This window comes from Bos mutus, chromosome 24 (assembly GCF_027580195.1).
Source record: "Bos mutus isolate GX-2022 chromosome 24, NWIPB_WYAK_1.1, whole genome shotgun sequence".
Taxonomy (NCBI): Eukaryota; Metazoa; Chordata; class Mammalia; order Artiodactyla; family Bovidae; genus Bos; species Bos mutus.
In genome coordinates this window covers 20,189,974-20,206,955 of record NC_091640.1, presented here as the reverse complement: position 1 = coordinate 20,206,955, position 16,982 = coordinate 20,189,974, and the positions used below count along the sequence as shown (strand labels likewise).

At 40.7% G+C, this 16,982-nt stretch overlaps 1 protein-coding gene across 5 annotated transcripts in view; it reads left to right on the top strand.

The window, feature by feature from the left end:
• Positions 1-16,982, top strand: part of KIAA1328 (KIAA1328 ortholog) — a 416,288-nt gene that overhangs the window by 150,650 nt on the left and 248,656 nt on the right. For all 5 annotated transcript variants that reach the window (XM_070361544.1, XM_070361543.1, XM_070361547.1 and 2 more), the window contains exon 6: positions 7,831-7,958. In XM_070361544.1, coding sequence (XP_070217645.1) covers positions 7,831-7,958 — 128 coding nt within the window. The remainder of the gene's footprint in view (positions 1-7,830; positions 7,959-16,982) is intronic.

The window sequence follows — 16,982 nt, the reverse complement described above, 5'->3', positions numbered from 1 at the left end:
ATAAGCTGATTTCGTCTTAAATCAGCCAAAGCCGCCCCCGCCCCCGGTTTCCTACCATTATTACTTCAACTCGGACCCCTCTCATCTCTTCCTTTATACTGTTGTAGCCAATTCTAACTGGTTGCCTTCATTCCATCTTCAAGCCCTCCAGTCCGCCCTTCACATTCCTACTAAAGGGATATTTGCAACATACAAATTGGTTGTAAGATATCAATGGGTTCCACAAAAATAAAATTCAAACAACTTAGTAAAACGTTCAAGATCTGGCCCCTGTTTGTCTCTGCAGCCTCTTCACTCATTCTCCTTACTCTCAACCAGTCAACCACCCATGCCATCATATTTGCAGTTCCCTTAACGTGCAAATCGGTTTCATTTCTCTGTCCTTTGCTCCGGATGACCCTTCAGCCAAGGGTACTCTCCTTCCTTCCTACCCAGTGCATCTGTAAACTCCTTTTCCAGGATTCACTTCATTTAATATACTATAAAAACAAAAAGAACACAGAGAAGTTTTTTTTTTTTACAACTCTTTATCATGACAGTTTTCAAATATATCAGTTCAGTTCAGTTCAGTTGCTCAGTTGTATTTGACTCTTTGCAACCCCATGGACTACAGCATGCCAGGCTTCCCTGTCCATCACCAACTCGTTGAGCCTGCTCAAACTCATGTCCATGGCATCGTCGAGTCGGTAATGCTGTCCAACCATCACATCCTTTGTCACCCCCTTCTCCTCCTGCCCTCAGTATTTCACAGCATCAGGGTCTTTTCCAGTGAGTCAGTTCTTCACATCAGGTAGCCAAAGTATTGGAGCTTCAGCATCAGTCCTCCCAATGAATATTCAGGACTGATTTCCTTTAGGATTGACCGGTTGGATCTCCTTGCAGTCCAAGGGACTCCTAAGAGTCTTCTCCAACAGCACAGCGCTCAGCCTTCTTAATGGTCCAACTCTCAATACACGACTACCAGAAAAACCATCAGTTCAGTTCAGTCGCTCAGTTGTGTCCAACTTTTTGCAACTCCATGAACCACAGCACGCCAGGCCTCCTTGACCATCACCAACTGCTGGAGTCTACCCAGACCTATGTCCATTGAGTTGGTGATGCCATCCAACCATCTCATCCTCTGTTGTCCCCTTCTCCTGCCTTCAATCTTTCCCAGCATCAGGGTCTTTTCAAATGAGTCAGCTCTTCGCAGCAGGTGGCCAGAGTATTGGAGTTTCAGCTTCAACATCAGTCCTTCCAATGAACACCCAGGACTGATCTCCTTGAAGATGGATTGGTTGGATGTCCTTGCAGTCCAAGGGACTCTCAAGAGTCTTCTCCAACACCACAGTTCAAAAACATCAATTCTTCAGTGCTCAACTTTCTTTATAGTCCAACTCTCACATCCATACATGACCACTGGAAAAACCATAGCCTTGACTAGATGGACCTTTGTTGACAAAGTAATGTCTCTGCTTTTTAATATGCTATCTAGGTTAGTCATAGCTTTCCTTCAAAGGAGTAAGCATGTTTTAATTTCATGCTGCAATCTCCATCTACAGTGATTTTGGAGCCCAGAAAAATAAAGTCAGCCACTGTTTCCACATCTCTTTGCCATGAAGTGATGGAACTGGATACCGTGATCTTAATTTTCTGAATGTTGAGCTTTAAGCCAACTTTTTCACTCTCCTCTTTCACTTTCATCAAGAGGCTCTTTAGTTCTTCTTCACTTGCTGCCATAATGGACCTCTGTCAGCAAAATAATATCTCTGTTGGCAAAGTAATGTCTCTGCTTTTTAATATGCTGTCTAGGTTTGTCATAGCTTTAAAGCTATGGAGCAATCTGCCATGCTTCCAGTTTTCCTCCTTTTATTTGTGATGAAGTAATGTGATCAGATGCCATAATCTTAGTTTTTTGAATGTTTTAAGTTTTAAGCCAGCTTTTTCACTCCTCTTTCACTTTCATTGAGAGACTCTTTAGTTCCTTTTCACTTTCTGCCATAAGGGTGGTGTTATCTGCATTTCTTCTAAAGGATTCTTGCCCACATTAGTAGAGATGATGTTCACCTGAATTAAATTCACCCATTCTGGTCCATTTTAGTTTGCTGATTCCTAAAATGACGATGTTCACTCTTGCCATCTCCTGTTTGACCACTTCCAGTTTACTTTGCTTGATTCATGGCCCTAACATTCCAGGCTCCTATGCAATATTGTTTTTTGCAGCATTGGACTTTACATCACCAGTCATATCCACAGCTGGGTGTTGTTTTCACTTTGGCTCCATCTCTTCATTGTTTCTGGAGTTATTTCTCCACTCTTCCTCAGTAGCATGTTGGGCACCTACCAACCTATTTCAAATATATAGAAAGGTTAACAAACTCGTGCAACGAACCACCCTATACCTGCTCCCTAGATTCCACACTTGTTGACATTTTGCTCTTTTTGCTTTGTCTCCTCATATATATGTTTATATATGTATATATATACATGCACACAAATCTATGTACATATTTAGGTTTTAGTTCTATTATAAATTTATATAAATAAATTTACTTACAGATATAAAATTTATTTTGCGCTTTTTCTTCCCTAAAGTGGCAGCTGTTATATGTCACCCTAAATATTTCACACTCATAAGAATAATATTTCTCTTTATAAACCATATTATAAACCACCTAAGAAAATAAGCAGTAATTCTATAATAACTTTTCCTGAGTCTATATTCCAATTCTCCTAGTTGTCCCAAGAATGTCTCATAGCTATTTCTCTTCCTGAGCCAAAATTCAGTCTGACTGATGGGTTGTATTTGGTTGTGTCTTTGATCTCTTAATCTGGAATAGTCCTACCCTCTTTCTTCCACATAACGTAACTTTTTGAAGAGTTCAAGTGCTTTGCAAAATCTCCCACATTATGGATTTGTCTGATGCGTGTGATGCGTGTGGTGTAACTTATCCCTTTGTTTCTTTCAATTCCTGTTAAATGGGAGTTAGATTTCAGATTTGGTTGGGTTCAAGTAAAGCATACTTGGCAAAAATATTTCTTAGGTGATGTTGCCTGGTTCAGACACTAGGAAGTACATAATTTCTGCTTGTTTCACTACTAGTAATCCTAAATTAATTTACTTTGTTTAGATGATGACTACCAAATTTTACCATTTAAGGGTCATTTTCTTCTTTGCTGTAAATAATTAATCTTAACACCATATGAATTTCTTATTTATTAACCTTTTACCTACTGATTTTAGTATCAACTAATGAGCCTCACCTGAATTAGTTATTACATTGGGGATTACAAAATGGTGATTTTTAAAATTTGACCATTCCTCCTATATAATTAGCATTTTTCTATAAAGAAGGACTTTAATTTTTTCCCCTTTCACTCTTTTCTTCTTTTGTGAAGTACCACAATAGACTGGTGGATTTTTGTAAACTTAATTTGCTATTAATGAGTCATTCTTTTTGATGCTCAATTTATCCCAAATTTGGCCAAAAAGCCCCAGCTGAGAGGGACTGAGAGTTCCCTTTAGATCTGCTGCTATTTCTTTGATATGCCCTCATCTATTTGTTTTAAACACTTTCTTGCATTAGAATAAGAGTTTAGGATCACTTTGTACTTTCCCTGTCCCAGCCATTGAAATCAGCCTTTTTTCTAAGGAGTCTTGGTTCCCTAAAAGGAGTTGTTTAAATATATATATATATATTTTTTTTTTTTCCTGTTTTGTCCTCTCCCGGAGACCTTTTTTCATTTCATTTTGTATTAGATCAGGAATTACATGGTAAACCACCAGATTCAGGTGTCCTAGACCTCTGAGGCAAGGGTGGGATGGGGTAATGGGAGTGGTCTCCACTGCGCCAGAGAATGCTTCCAGTTTGAGACAGTTAGTTGCTTAGGCAACATGCTAGTAGCACATGCTGTCTTCTGTTCCTTCTCCTTCCACCCTTGATTTTTCTCTCACAGAGTTTTTTAATCTTTCATCTCCCTATTCATTCTGCCTCAATCTCTAGTTTTAGTATTTTTCTATATAATGCATTTTGGGGTTAAAGGTTTTAAGCTTTGCAAAATCACCATTTCCAGCAGCTGTTTTAGCAAATTAATTTGATGTTTAGGTTTAGATATGATAGTGCTTAATATTAATTTATTTTTCTGTTGGGAAGCTTTATTTCTCTAATGAGATCATGAGGACTGCTGTTTCTCTCAGTTCTTGAATCACAGTTGAGCAGACCTGCAGTGCTGGGTTCACATCGTGGTTGGTGCACACCTTCCCTTAGGTTGAATTCATCCATCTGTTGCATTCTGCCCCGTCTGTTGGCCAGGACTGAGTTAAATATGTCTTCTTTCTCAGTATCTCCCATCCCCCCACCATCAGTTAAGAAGGCATTTTACCCACATTTTCCTCACATAAATCTCTCACTACAGATGGAGGATTGTAGTCTCATTGTGCTAGGGAGGAAGGAAAATTACTGTTTTGCATGTACATATATTTTGGATTTTACAGGAAAGGGGAGGGCATTTCAAAATCGTTGAATCAATACAGATATAAAAAATTGATAAAGTTAGGACTGCCTGTTTTATATTCTGCCACATAGCATGTATTTAAATGAATTTGCCTATAATTTGCCTTCAAATGCTGACATTTAACTCTTAAGCTGTATAATTGTGCTAACTTTTTCATGAATAAAATTCATATTCTGTGTCCAGGCTAATATGTTCATCTACTGTAAACATTATTGCTTATGGTAACAGCCAGAATAAAAAATTCTTTTTATATACATCATATAGCTGGCAGAGACTCTTGGGACCGCCACAAATCATTCCTGTCTTTTTGAGATTAAGAAAAAGCATGGGAATGTAAAACCAACCTGGTTTGATATAGATTGAGAGGATATTAGCTTATTTAGACCACTGTACATTGTTCGTTGTTGTTTTTTAAGATGTTGAGTGTTAAATCTTCTCCTGTTTAATATATTCTTTAGCTTAGTAACCAGCCTTTCATTATGAACCAGCTCGTATCCTACAAGTCATCTCCGGCTCCTTTTTTGTTAAAGGTTAATAATGAGAATAATGAAGCAATTGGTTATTTATGCAGTCAGGATTGGCAAAAGTTATTAGAATAGGAATCTGCCCAGGAGCAATGATTAGGTTATGAAAATGTTAAGAAGAATACTGAAGCCAGTCACCATTTTTGACATTTAAGAAATACTATTCCCACCCTTAATCATGATGGCCTGTTATAAAGGTATTTATATAGACTAATCTCATTGGACAGTAATTTTATACCAATAGCATTCATAATTAGGTGTTGAGGGGAGACTCTGAAATGATCTGAGAGAAAAATGGGCCTGGGTAAGGAATTACCACAATGAGAAGTATAGAACAGAGAACTCACCCTTGAATAGAATTACCTGTCTCCCAGACACCTGATCTGTGCAGTCTGAGCATATTCTTCTTGAGTATTTTGCAAATTTGCGAAGCTGTGGGAGAGGGTAACCCCAAGTTAGGTTGCCGTGTTCTACATGCTAGACTGTAAAACACGTAGGGAAGTATATGGGAATAAAATTTTCTGCTGTTGCTTTTATTAATGAAATATTGACTTAAATGACATGCAAAACCAAAGAGAGCCAAATCTAATTATAATCTTATGTTTAGTATAGTTAGAACTTTCTATGTAAATTAGGCAGTCATTGCTTTGATCAAAACAGTTTCATCACTTCTACTCTGAATTTTTGTTAACAGCTTTATTGAGATATAATTCACATACAGTAAAAATCACCTGTTTGCAGTAACCACTGTTTGCAGTGGTTCGAGTATATTCCCAAAGGTGTGCAAAGACAAGCATCTAATTCCAAATCATGTTCATTACCTACCCCACAAAACTCATACCCATCAGCAATTGCTTCCTGTTTTCCTCCTCCATCTTTTGGTAACCACTAATATACTTTCTATCTATATGGGATTGCCTCTTATGGACATTTATCTCCCTGCCCTTTAACTCATATAATGAATATTTCAGAAAATTGGAGAAGGGGTCAGGAAATGAACATGGATAAGTATAACGCTTATTTGTGACCTGGTATACTTAAATTGGTAAAGAATCTGCCTGCCAATGCCGGGGGCAAGAGACATGCATTTGATCCCTGGATCTGGAAGATCCCCTGGAGTAGGAAATGGCAACCCACTCCTGTATTCTTGCCTGGAAAATTCTATAGACAGAGGAGTCTGGCGGGCTTCAGTCCATGGGGTCGGGTCAACATGACTGAGTGACTTAGCACACACAAAAACACACACATACTTGGAATTAAGTTTTCTTTTCCCTGGCCCTGGCTCACTGGAAGACCTATTTTAAACAACAACAGTAGCATGCATAGAATATGTAGCCTTTTGTGTCTTAACTTCTTTAGCATATTAATGTATTCAGGGTTCATTCATACAGTAGCATGTAGTGATACTTTGTTTCTTTTATGATTGAAAAATATTTCATTTTATAGGTATACCACATTTTGTTTATCCATTTATCACTTGATAGACATTTGAGTTGTTTTCACTTTTTCACTGTTATGAATAATGCCACTTTGAATATGCATATACAAGTTTTTGATGTGAACCTATATTTTCAGTTCTCTTGGAGAATTGGAGTGGAATTGCTGAGTCTTACGGAAACACTGTGTCTAATTTTTTGAGACACTGCTAAATTATTTTCCAAAGCAGCAGCTTTTTACATTCCCCTCAGCTGTGTAGGAGGGTTCTGATTTCATCATATTCTTGCCAGCACTTGTTATTGTCAGTCTTTTTGATGATAGCCATCCTAGCAAATGCAAAGTGGTATCTCAGTATGGTTTTGATTGGCATTTCCTAGTGGTTAATGGCTAATAATGTAAAGCATCTTCGCTTACACTGCTTAGACATTTGTATATTTTCTTTGAGGAAATGTCAAAGTCCGTTGCCCATTTTTAATTAGGTGATAGTTTTTTATTGTTGAGTTATGTAACGCCTTCATGGGCTTCCCTGGTGGCACTAGTGGTAAAGAACCACCTGGTAATGCAGGAGACATAAGAGATGCAGGTTCCATCCCTGGTTCTGGAAGATCCCCTAGAGGAGGGCATGGCAACCCACTCCAGTATTCTAGGCTTGGAGAATCCCATGGACAGAGGAATCTGGCAGGCTAGAGTTCATGGGGTCACAAAAACTTGGACATGACTGAAGCAACTTAGCATGCACATACACATAACATCTTCATATTTATAGATACCAGACCTTTACCATTTGTTCAGTTCAGTTCAGTTCAGTCGCTCAGTCATGTCCGACTCTTTGTGACCCCATGATGATTTGCAAATATTTTCTATGATTCTAGATGTTGTCTCTTCAATTTCCTAATAGTGTCCTTTGAAGCACAAAGTTTTAAAATTTGAACTCCACTTTATTTATTCTTTGTTGCTGTGCTTTTAGGTGACATTGCATAATCCAAGGTCACAAAAATTTTGCTTTTATGAAACTTATAGTTTTAGCTATTACATTTAGGTCAGTAATCCATTTTCAGTTAGTTTTATTTATGGTGTGAGGTGGGGGTCCAACTTTTCTTTGCGTATGTTTGCATTTGTTCTTATTTATTCAAATTTAAAGATTTGAGAAAGAAATATTTAAATGGGATGAACATTGTCACTCTCTGAAATATTGTTTCATGATTTTGAGGGGGATACATGTGCTGTGTTCATCTGATGACTATACTTACCTGCACTCTCACCAACTATGGTTGCATTTCTGCTTCTGTTTTGTTTGTTGAAATCTGAAGTACTACCCTGCTGGATGCAGTTTAAATCCATTTATTAGTTTTTTTCCCTTAATTTGCAATCTCACCTCTTCAGTTACAATATAAAGAATGCCAAGAACTTCTAAGTCTCTATCAGAAGTATCTATCAGAACAGCAGGAGAAGCTCACTATGTCTGTCTCAGAACTTGGTGCTGCTAAAATGCAGGAACAACAGGTAAGTGTCTTACTTCTTACCTTGTTTTTTAATGAATCAACCAGATGTCAGAAGAGTCATTTGGCCTCTTACTTTAATTGTCTCACTGTATACATTGTCTTTAGACGTGCAATTACAGTGTGTGATTGAGTTGGTTTAATCTACTTCCCTATTTTCTTTTCCTCTCCTGTTCTGGGGCCTGGAGGTCAGGAATGATTCCTTGACCAGGCTGTGCATCAGGAGGGCAGCTCCTGGTTGTATGGAAGCACTGCAGGAGTGATAAAGAAAACCCAGTGTTCTGTTACTTAGTGACAATCAGGTGGGCTCTTTTTTACTCATAAACCTCTTCTAATTTATGTCCAGAGTTTTAGAATAATAAAAGTGTCTTGGTGACTGGTAAAAGCTTTAATTAGAGAAACTGGAATAGTTAATGTGATTTAGTGTTTGTATATACTTATTAATCACATAAGTATATATGAGTGTTTGTGTATTAGAGTTTGTATACGTATCATCAAATAGTACATATTACATAATTAAATGAAAGTTCAGAACCCTGCCAGCTGTGATGTGAAACAAGCTCTGAAAATCGACTTCTTTCTCTCTAGCAACTAACACCAGATGTCTTTTTCACATCCAAACGAATTTAAATCTTCAAATGGATAAGGATACCCTTTGTATTGAAACACTGTAGGAAAAAAGCTATATGTATAGTAGGGTCAAAGTCACTCATATTAGTATTAAGACATTGTTAATGTACCTATTATCAGAGTAGATTCCATCCTGGTTATGGTTCAGTAGGTTGAGCACAGCTACTTTATTACTAATTGTTCATTACCCAGGTTCATTTTCCATTTATGCATGGATGGACAACTTTCAGAAGGATTATCCTGTCTTTTCTGTTAAATTGTACAGGTTCAGATTCTATATTGATTGCAAGGATTATCCTTTCCCTTTGAGTAGTAACAAGTCCTGAGTGGTTTTCTGTAACCCTTCTAAGTTTTATTCAACCTAAAGACACCTGTCTCAGATGGGTTAACAGTTTTGGTCAAGAAAACTCCAGTTTTGAACCTCAAGTTTTGACATGCCTGCCTGCGTGCTGAGTCACTTGAGTTGTGTCCGACTTTTTGCAACCCCTATGGACTGTAGCCCGCCAGGCTCCTCTGTCCATGGGATTCTCTAGGCAAGAATACTGGAGTGGGTTGCCATTTCCTTCTCCAGGAGATCTTCCCAACCCAGGGATTTAACCTGCATCTCGTACTTCCCCTGCTTTGGCAGGCAGGTTCTTTACCACTAGCACCACCTAGGAGGCAGTAAAAAGAAAGAATAATAATTTTGCTGGAAGGTGGTATATCTTAGACTTTTAATATACCCACCCTTTTTTTGAAGTCTGTAATATTTATAAGAAACAACCAAAGTATGAGTGGTTTATTTGTATTCTAACTTTTGAAAAATTTTCTTTGGTTCTGTTTTCTGAAAACTTAGGCTATAAAATGAGGCAGAGAAGGTAGCAGCTAATCTTGTTTGTCTGGATTTGTTTTGCCACTTTGCAAAAGGGCAGGTGTATTTTAAGGTGGCCCTTGTCTGTTGCTCTCATGAGTGGGCTAGGGAAAACTATAGCATGAAGTTAAGATTTCTGAGCTCTGCTTTTTCATTTCCACTCCCTCCCTCTCCATGATGGGTGTTAACAGGGCACAGAAACACTGACCAGAGTATTGGAGGAAAGGCAGAGGGACTTTTCAATTGCCAGTAGTTAAGGATAGAGACTGGAGAAGGAAATGGCAACTCACTCCAGTATTCTTGCCTGGAGAATCCCATGGACAGAGGAGCCTCGTGGGATACAGTCCGTGCAGTCACAAAGAGTCGGACATGACTAAGTGACTAACACACACACACACAAGGATAGAGACTGAGAGTCAAGAAATAGTCATTAGGGCACTCTAAAGACATCTAGATTAAGGAGGCCCAGTCCTTTTTCTATCTACTTCTAAAAAGAGGAGAGTGAAAAAGCTGGCTTAAAACTCAACATTCAGAAAACTAAGATCATGGCATCCGGTCCCATCACCTCAAGGCAAATAGATGAGGAAACAATGGAAACAGTGACAGACTTTATTTTCTTGGGCTCCAAAATCACTGTAGATGGTGACTGCAGCCATGAAATTAAAAGACACTTGCTTCTTGGAAGAAAAGCTATGACCAACCTAGACAGCATATTAAAAAGCAGAGACATTACTTTGCTGACAAAGGTCCATCTAGTCAAGGCTATGGTTTTTCCATCAAGGCTATGGTTTTTCCAGTAGTCATGTATGGATGTGAGAGTTGGACTATAAAGAAAACTGCGCACTGAAGAAATGATGGTTTTGAACAGTGGTGTTGGAGAAGACTCTTGAGAGTCCCTTGGACTGCAAAGAGATCAAACCAGTCGATCCCAAAGGAAAACAGTCCTGAATATTCATTGGAAGGACTGATGCTAAAGCTGAAACTCCCAATACTTTGGCCACCTGATGTGAAGAGCTGGCTCATTTGAAAAGATCCTGATGCTGGGCAAGATTGAAGGCAGGAGGAGAAGGGGACGACAGAGGATGAGATGGTTGGATAGCATCCTGGACTCAATGGACATGAGTTTGAGCAAGCTCTAGGAGTTGGTGATGGACAGGGAAGCCTGGAATGCTGCAGTCCATGGGGTCACAAAGAGTTGACAAGGCTGAGTGACTGAACTGAACTGAAGTGAACTGAAAATGAGGCGGGAGGGAGTAAAACTTCCTCAAGGAATAGTGTTTTATGTTTAAACTAGTGACTCTTGGACGTTTCCCTAGCAGCCAGCCATAGTTAACACTGCCTTCTTACTTAACCTTAAACTTGAGAGGCAAAACTTAAAAAAAAATAACAAATATTATAAATTGTTGGTCAAGGGTATGGAGAAAGTATATTTTCAAAAGGAGATACTTTTGAATTTTCATTTTAACTTTATCATGAGAAAAATTTAAAACCATGATTACAGGAAGTTCCTGGTGGTCAAACCACTTGTAGCCTCTACTATTTGAATGAAATTAAGGCCACTTGTAGGCTCTACAAGCGCATTTGGCGCGGGCGGCTGCGACCGGCGCATTTGGCGCGGGCGGCTGCGACAGCGCGATTTGGCGCTGGGCGGCTGCGACCGGCGCATTTGGCGCGGGCGGCTGCGACCGGCGCATTTAGCGCGGGCGGCTGCGACCGGCGCATTTGGCGCGGGCGGCTGCGACCGGCGCATTTGGCGCGGGCGGCTGCGACCGGCGCATTTGGCGCGGGCGGCTGCGACCGGCGCATTTGGCGCGGGCGGCTGCGACCGGCGCATTTGGCGCGGGCGGCTACCCCATGTCTAAGGTCAGGGGCAGAAGCCGGGAGGACCCCATGCCCGAGAGGAGGCGGCCAAGAGGAGTTACCCCACGTCCGAGGGGAGCGGCTAAGAGTGCCAGGCTGCGACGGCGCAAGAATAGCCGAGAGGAGCTACCCCACGTGTGAGGTCAGGGGCGGTGGCCAGGAGGAGCCACCCCACGTCCCAGGTTAGGGGCGGTGGCCGGGAGGAGCAACCCCACCTCCAAGGAGCGGTGGCTGCGCTGGTGCAGGAGGGCCTAGAGGAGCTATTCCGCATTCAAGGTCAGAAAGGACGGCGGTGCGGAGATACGCTTCGTCCAAGGTAAGGAGCAGCGGCTGCGCTTTGCAGGAGCAGCCGTGAAGAGATACCCCACGCCCAAGGTAAGAGAAACCCAAGTAAGACGGTAGGTGTTACAACAGGGCATCAGAGGGCAGACACACTGAAACCATACTCACAGAAAACTAGTCAATCTAATCACACCAGGACCACAGCCTTGTCTAACTCAGTGAAACTAAGCCATGTCTGTGGGGCCACCCAAGACGGGCGGGTCGTGGTGGAGAGATCTGACAGAATGTGGTCCACTGGAGAAGGGAATGGCAAACCACTTCAGTATTCTTGCCTTGAGAACCCCATGAACAGTATGAAAAGGCAAAATGATAGGATACTGAAAGAGGAACTCCCCAGGTCAGTAGGTGCCCATATGCTACTGGAGATCAGTGGAGAAATAACTCCAGAAAGAATGAAGGAATGGAGCCAAAGCAAAAACAATACTCAGTTGTGGATGTGACTGGTGATAGAGGCAAGGTCCAATGCTGTAAAGAGCAATATTGCATAGGAACCTGGAATGTCAGGTCTATGAATCAAGGCAAATTGGAAGTGGTCAGACAAGAGATGGCAAGAATGAACGTCGACTTTCTAGGAATTAGCGAACTAAAATGGACTGGAATGGGTGACTTTAACTCAGATGACCATTACATCTACTACTGCGGATAGGAATCCCTCAGAAGAAATGGAGTAGCCATCATGGTCAACAAAAGAGTTCAAAATGCAGTACTTGGATGCAGTCTCAAAAACGACAGAATGATCTCTGTTCATTTCCAAGACAAACCATTCAATATCACAGTAATCCAAGTCTATGCCCCAACCAGTAATGCTGAAGAAGCTGAAGTTGAACGGTTCTATGAAGACCTACAAGACCTTTTAGAACTAACACCCAAAAAAGATGTCCTTTTCATTATAGGGGACTAGAATGCAAAAGTAGGAAGTCAAGAAACATCTGGAGTAACAGGCAAATTTGGCCTTGGAATACAGAATGAAGCAGGGCAAAGACTAATAGAGTTTTGCCAAGAGAACACACTGGTCATAGCAAACACCCTCTTCCAACAACACAAGAGAACACTCCAGACATGGACATCACCAGATAGTCAACACCAAAATCAGATTGATTATATTCTTTGCAGCCAAAGATGGAGAAGCTCTATATAGTCAACAAAACAAGACCAGGAGCTGACTGTGGCTCAGATCATGAACTCCTTAGTGCCAAATTCAGACTGAAATTGAAGAAAGTAGGGAAAACCACTAGACCATTCAGGTATGACCTAAATCAAATCCCTTATGATTATACAGTGGAAATAGATTTAAGGGACTAGATCTGATAGAGTGCTTGATGAATATGGACTGAGGTTCGTGACATTGTCCAGGAGACAGGGATCAAGACCATCCCCATGGAAAAGAAATGCAAAAAAGCAAAATGGGTGTCTGGGGAGGCTTTACAAATAACTGTGAAAAGAGGGAAGTGAAAAGCAAAGGAGAAAAGGAAAGATTTAAGCATCTGAATGCAGAGTTCCAAAGAATAGCAAGAAGAGATAAGAAAGCCTTCCTCAGTGATCAATGCAAAGAAATAGAGGAAAACAACAGAATGGGAAAGACTAGAGATCTCTTCAAGAAAATTAGAGATACCAAGGGAACATTTCATGCAAAGATGGGCTCGATGAAGGACAGAAACGGTATGGACCTGACAGAAGCAAAAGATATTAAGAAGAGGTGGCAAGATTTCACGCCAGTAAGAATGGCTGCGATCCAAAAGTCTACAAGCAATAAATGCTGGGGAGGGTGTGGAGAAAAGGGAACCCTCTTACACTGTTGGTGGGAATGCAAACTAGTACAGCCACTATGGAGAACAGTGTGGAGATTCCTTAAAAAACTGGAAATAGAACTGCCTTATGACCCAGCAATCCCACTGCTGGGCATACACACTGAGGAAACCAGAACTGAAAGAGACACATGTACCCCAATGTTCATCGCAGCACTATTTATAATAGCCAGGACAGGGAAGCACCCTAGATGTCCATCAGCAGATGAATGGATAAGAAAGCTGTGGTACATATACACAATGGAGTATTACTCAGCCATTAAAAAGAATACATTTGAATCAGTTCTAATGAGGTGGATGAAACTGGAGCCTATTATACAGAGTGAAGTAAGCCAGAAAGAAAAACACCAATACAGTATACTAACGCATATATATGGAATTTAGAAAGATGGTAACAATAACCCTGTATGCAAGACAGCAAAAGAGACACAGATGTATAGAACAGTCTTTTGTACTCTGTGGGAGAGGGAGAGGGTGGGGAGATTTGGGAGAATGGCATTGAAACATGTATAATATCATATATGAAACGAGTCACCAGTCCAGGTTCAATGCATGATACTGGATGCTTGGGGCTGGTGCACTGGGACGACCCAGAGGGATGGTATGGGGAGGGAGGAGAGAGGAAGGTTCAGGATGGGGAACACGTGTATACCTGTGGCAGATTCATGTTGATATACGGCAAAACCAATACAATATTGTAAAGTTAATAAGTTAAATTAAAAAATTTAAAAAAAAAAAGAGGGGGCAAGAATACACAGAAGAACTGTACAAAAAAGATCTTCATGACCCAGATAATCACGGTGCTGTGATCACTCACCTAGAGCCAGACATCCTGGAATGTGAAGTCAAGTGGGCCTTAGAAAGCATTACTACAAACAAAGCTAGTAGAGGTGATGGAATTCCAGTTGAGCTATTTCAAATCCTGAAAGATGATGCTGTGAAAGTGCTGCACTCAATATGTCAGCAAATTTGGAAAACTCAGCAGTGGCTACAGGACTGGAAAAGGCCAGTATTCATTCCAATCCCAAAGAAAGGCAATGCCAAAGAATGCTCAAACTACCCGCACAATTGCACTCATCACACACGCTAGTCAAGTAATGCTCAAAATTCTCCAAGCCAGGCTTCAGCAATACGTGAACCATGAACTTCCAGATGTTCAAGCTGGTTTTAGAAAACGCAGAGGAACCGGAGACCAAATTGCCAACATCCGCTGGATCGTCGAAAAAGCAAGAGAGTTCCAGAAAAACATCTATTTCTGTTCTATTGACTATGCCCAAGCCTTTGACTGTGTGGATCACAATAAACTGTGGAAAATTCTGAAAGAGATGGGAATACCAGGCCACCTGACCTGCCTCTTGACAAACCTGTATGCAGGTCAGGAAGCAACAGTTAGAACTGGACATGGAACAACAGACTGGTTCCAAATAGGAAAAGGAGTATGCCAGAGCTGTATATTGTCACCCTGCTTATTTAGCTTATATGCAGAGTACATCATGAGAAATGTGGGCTGGAGGAAGCTCAAGCTGGAATCAAGATTGCCGGGAGAAATATCAATAACCTCATATATGCAGAAAGTGAAGAGGAACTAAAAAGCCTCTTGATGAAAGTGAAAGAGGAGAGTGAAAAAGTTGGCTTAAGGCTCAACATTCAGAAAACGAAGATCATGGCATCTGGTCCCATCACTTCATGGGAAACAGATGGGGAAACAGTGGAAACAGTGTCAGACTTTATTTTTGGGGGTTCCAAAATCACTGCAGATGATGACTGCACCCATGAAATTAAAAGATGCTTACTCCTTGGCAGGAAAGTTATGACCAACCTAGATAGCATATTCAAAAGCAGAGACATTACTTTGCCAACCAAGGTCCGTCTAGTCAAGGCTATGGTTTTTCCACTGGTCATTTGTGGATGTGAGAGTTGGACTGTGAAGAAGGCTGAGCGCCGAAGAATTGATGCTTTTGAACTGTGGTGTTGGAGAAGACCCTTGAGAGTCCCTTGGACTGCAAGGAGATCCAACCAGTCCATTCTGAAGGAGGTCAGCCCTGGGATTTCTTTGGAAGGAATGATGCAAAAGCTGAAACTCCAGTACTTTGGCTACCTCATGTGAAGAGTTGACTCATTGGAAAAGACTCTGATGCTGGGAGGGATTGGGGGCAGTAGGAGAAGGGGACGACAGAGGATGAGATGGCTGGATGGCATCACTGACTCGATGGACATGAGTCTGAGTGAACTCCGGGAGTTGGTGATGGACAGGGAGGCCTGGTATGCTGCGATTCATGGGGTCGTAAAGAGTCAGACACGACTGAGTGACTGAAGTGAACTGTAGGCTCTACTATTTGAACCTGAATTGGGAAAATAAGTTTCCTTTTGAACAGTAATTGGCAGTTGTCACCTGTATTACCTGACTTGTTCTTTGTGACAGGCTTCTTTTAGCTAAACCAAAGTAAGCACTTTCTCACTCGACATCTTGGAACCTGGGTGAATCTAGTGGACATCTTCTTATTCTTTTGTAATCACTGTTTATTCATCCATCTCTTTCACCAAACTTTTTTGAAAACAAGCATCCTGTTGGTTTTTGTACACTCAGAGACTAATATATTTGGCTTAATAAATATTTAATTTTATTTAACAAAATTTAATGTGGTACATACTGTGTACTGGTACTGTTCTTAGCTCTTAACGTACATTAAAACATTTACTCCCTTGGTAGCCCAGTGAAGTTATTTTACAGAGGAGAAGCCTGAGGCAGAGGAAGAGATTTGTCCAAGTCATCTAGGTAGCAAGTCGGGAAATCAAGCAACTGCTGTTTAGTCGCTAAATCCTGTCTGACTCTTTGCAACCCCATGCACTGAAGCCCACCAGGCTCCTCTGTCTGTGGGACTTCCTGGGCAAGAATACTGGAGAGAGTTGCCATTTCCTTCTCTAAGGGATCTTCCCAAGCCAGGGACTGAACTCGTTTCCTGCTTGGCAGGCAGAATCTTTAACACTGAGCCACTTGGGAAGCCCTGGGAAATCAAGATATGAACCCAAACAACCTGAATCTGTATTTTCTTGAGAGAAAGACAAGAAAAACTTGAGATAGCTAAAATATAGATTTATAGAAAATTTGCTTTAAATGCCCTTGTTTCTACAACTAACCCTCTTTTGAATCTTAATCTGAAATCCAGTTTTTTGAATACCAGAGCACAAATCTACTAGAGATGGTGGGAAACACTTTGATTTTTCTGTGAGTAGCCATAATGTTAGGTAGATGTAAAATTTTATTTGTTTTCAAAGTAAGGTTTTTTTAAACTCATCTTTAGATTTTGTGATGGAGAGTCAGCAATTCATTTTTCATGAGATTCATTTGACTTTAAGGGACTTGTTCAGTTTCTTCTTTGTGTTGGTTGCTATGTGGCTCAAGTTGCTTATTATAGGTTTTGTGTATAGTTTTATTAAATCTGCAGTTCTTATGAAGAATGCCCTAGCTTATGGTTTTCTTTTTTGCCTTTTGGTTGAAAAGAAGTTGCTCCATTTACAAAGTAAATTTTTTCCTTGCTTT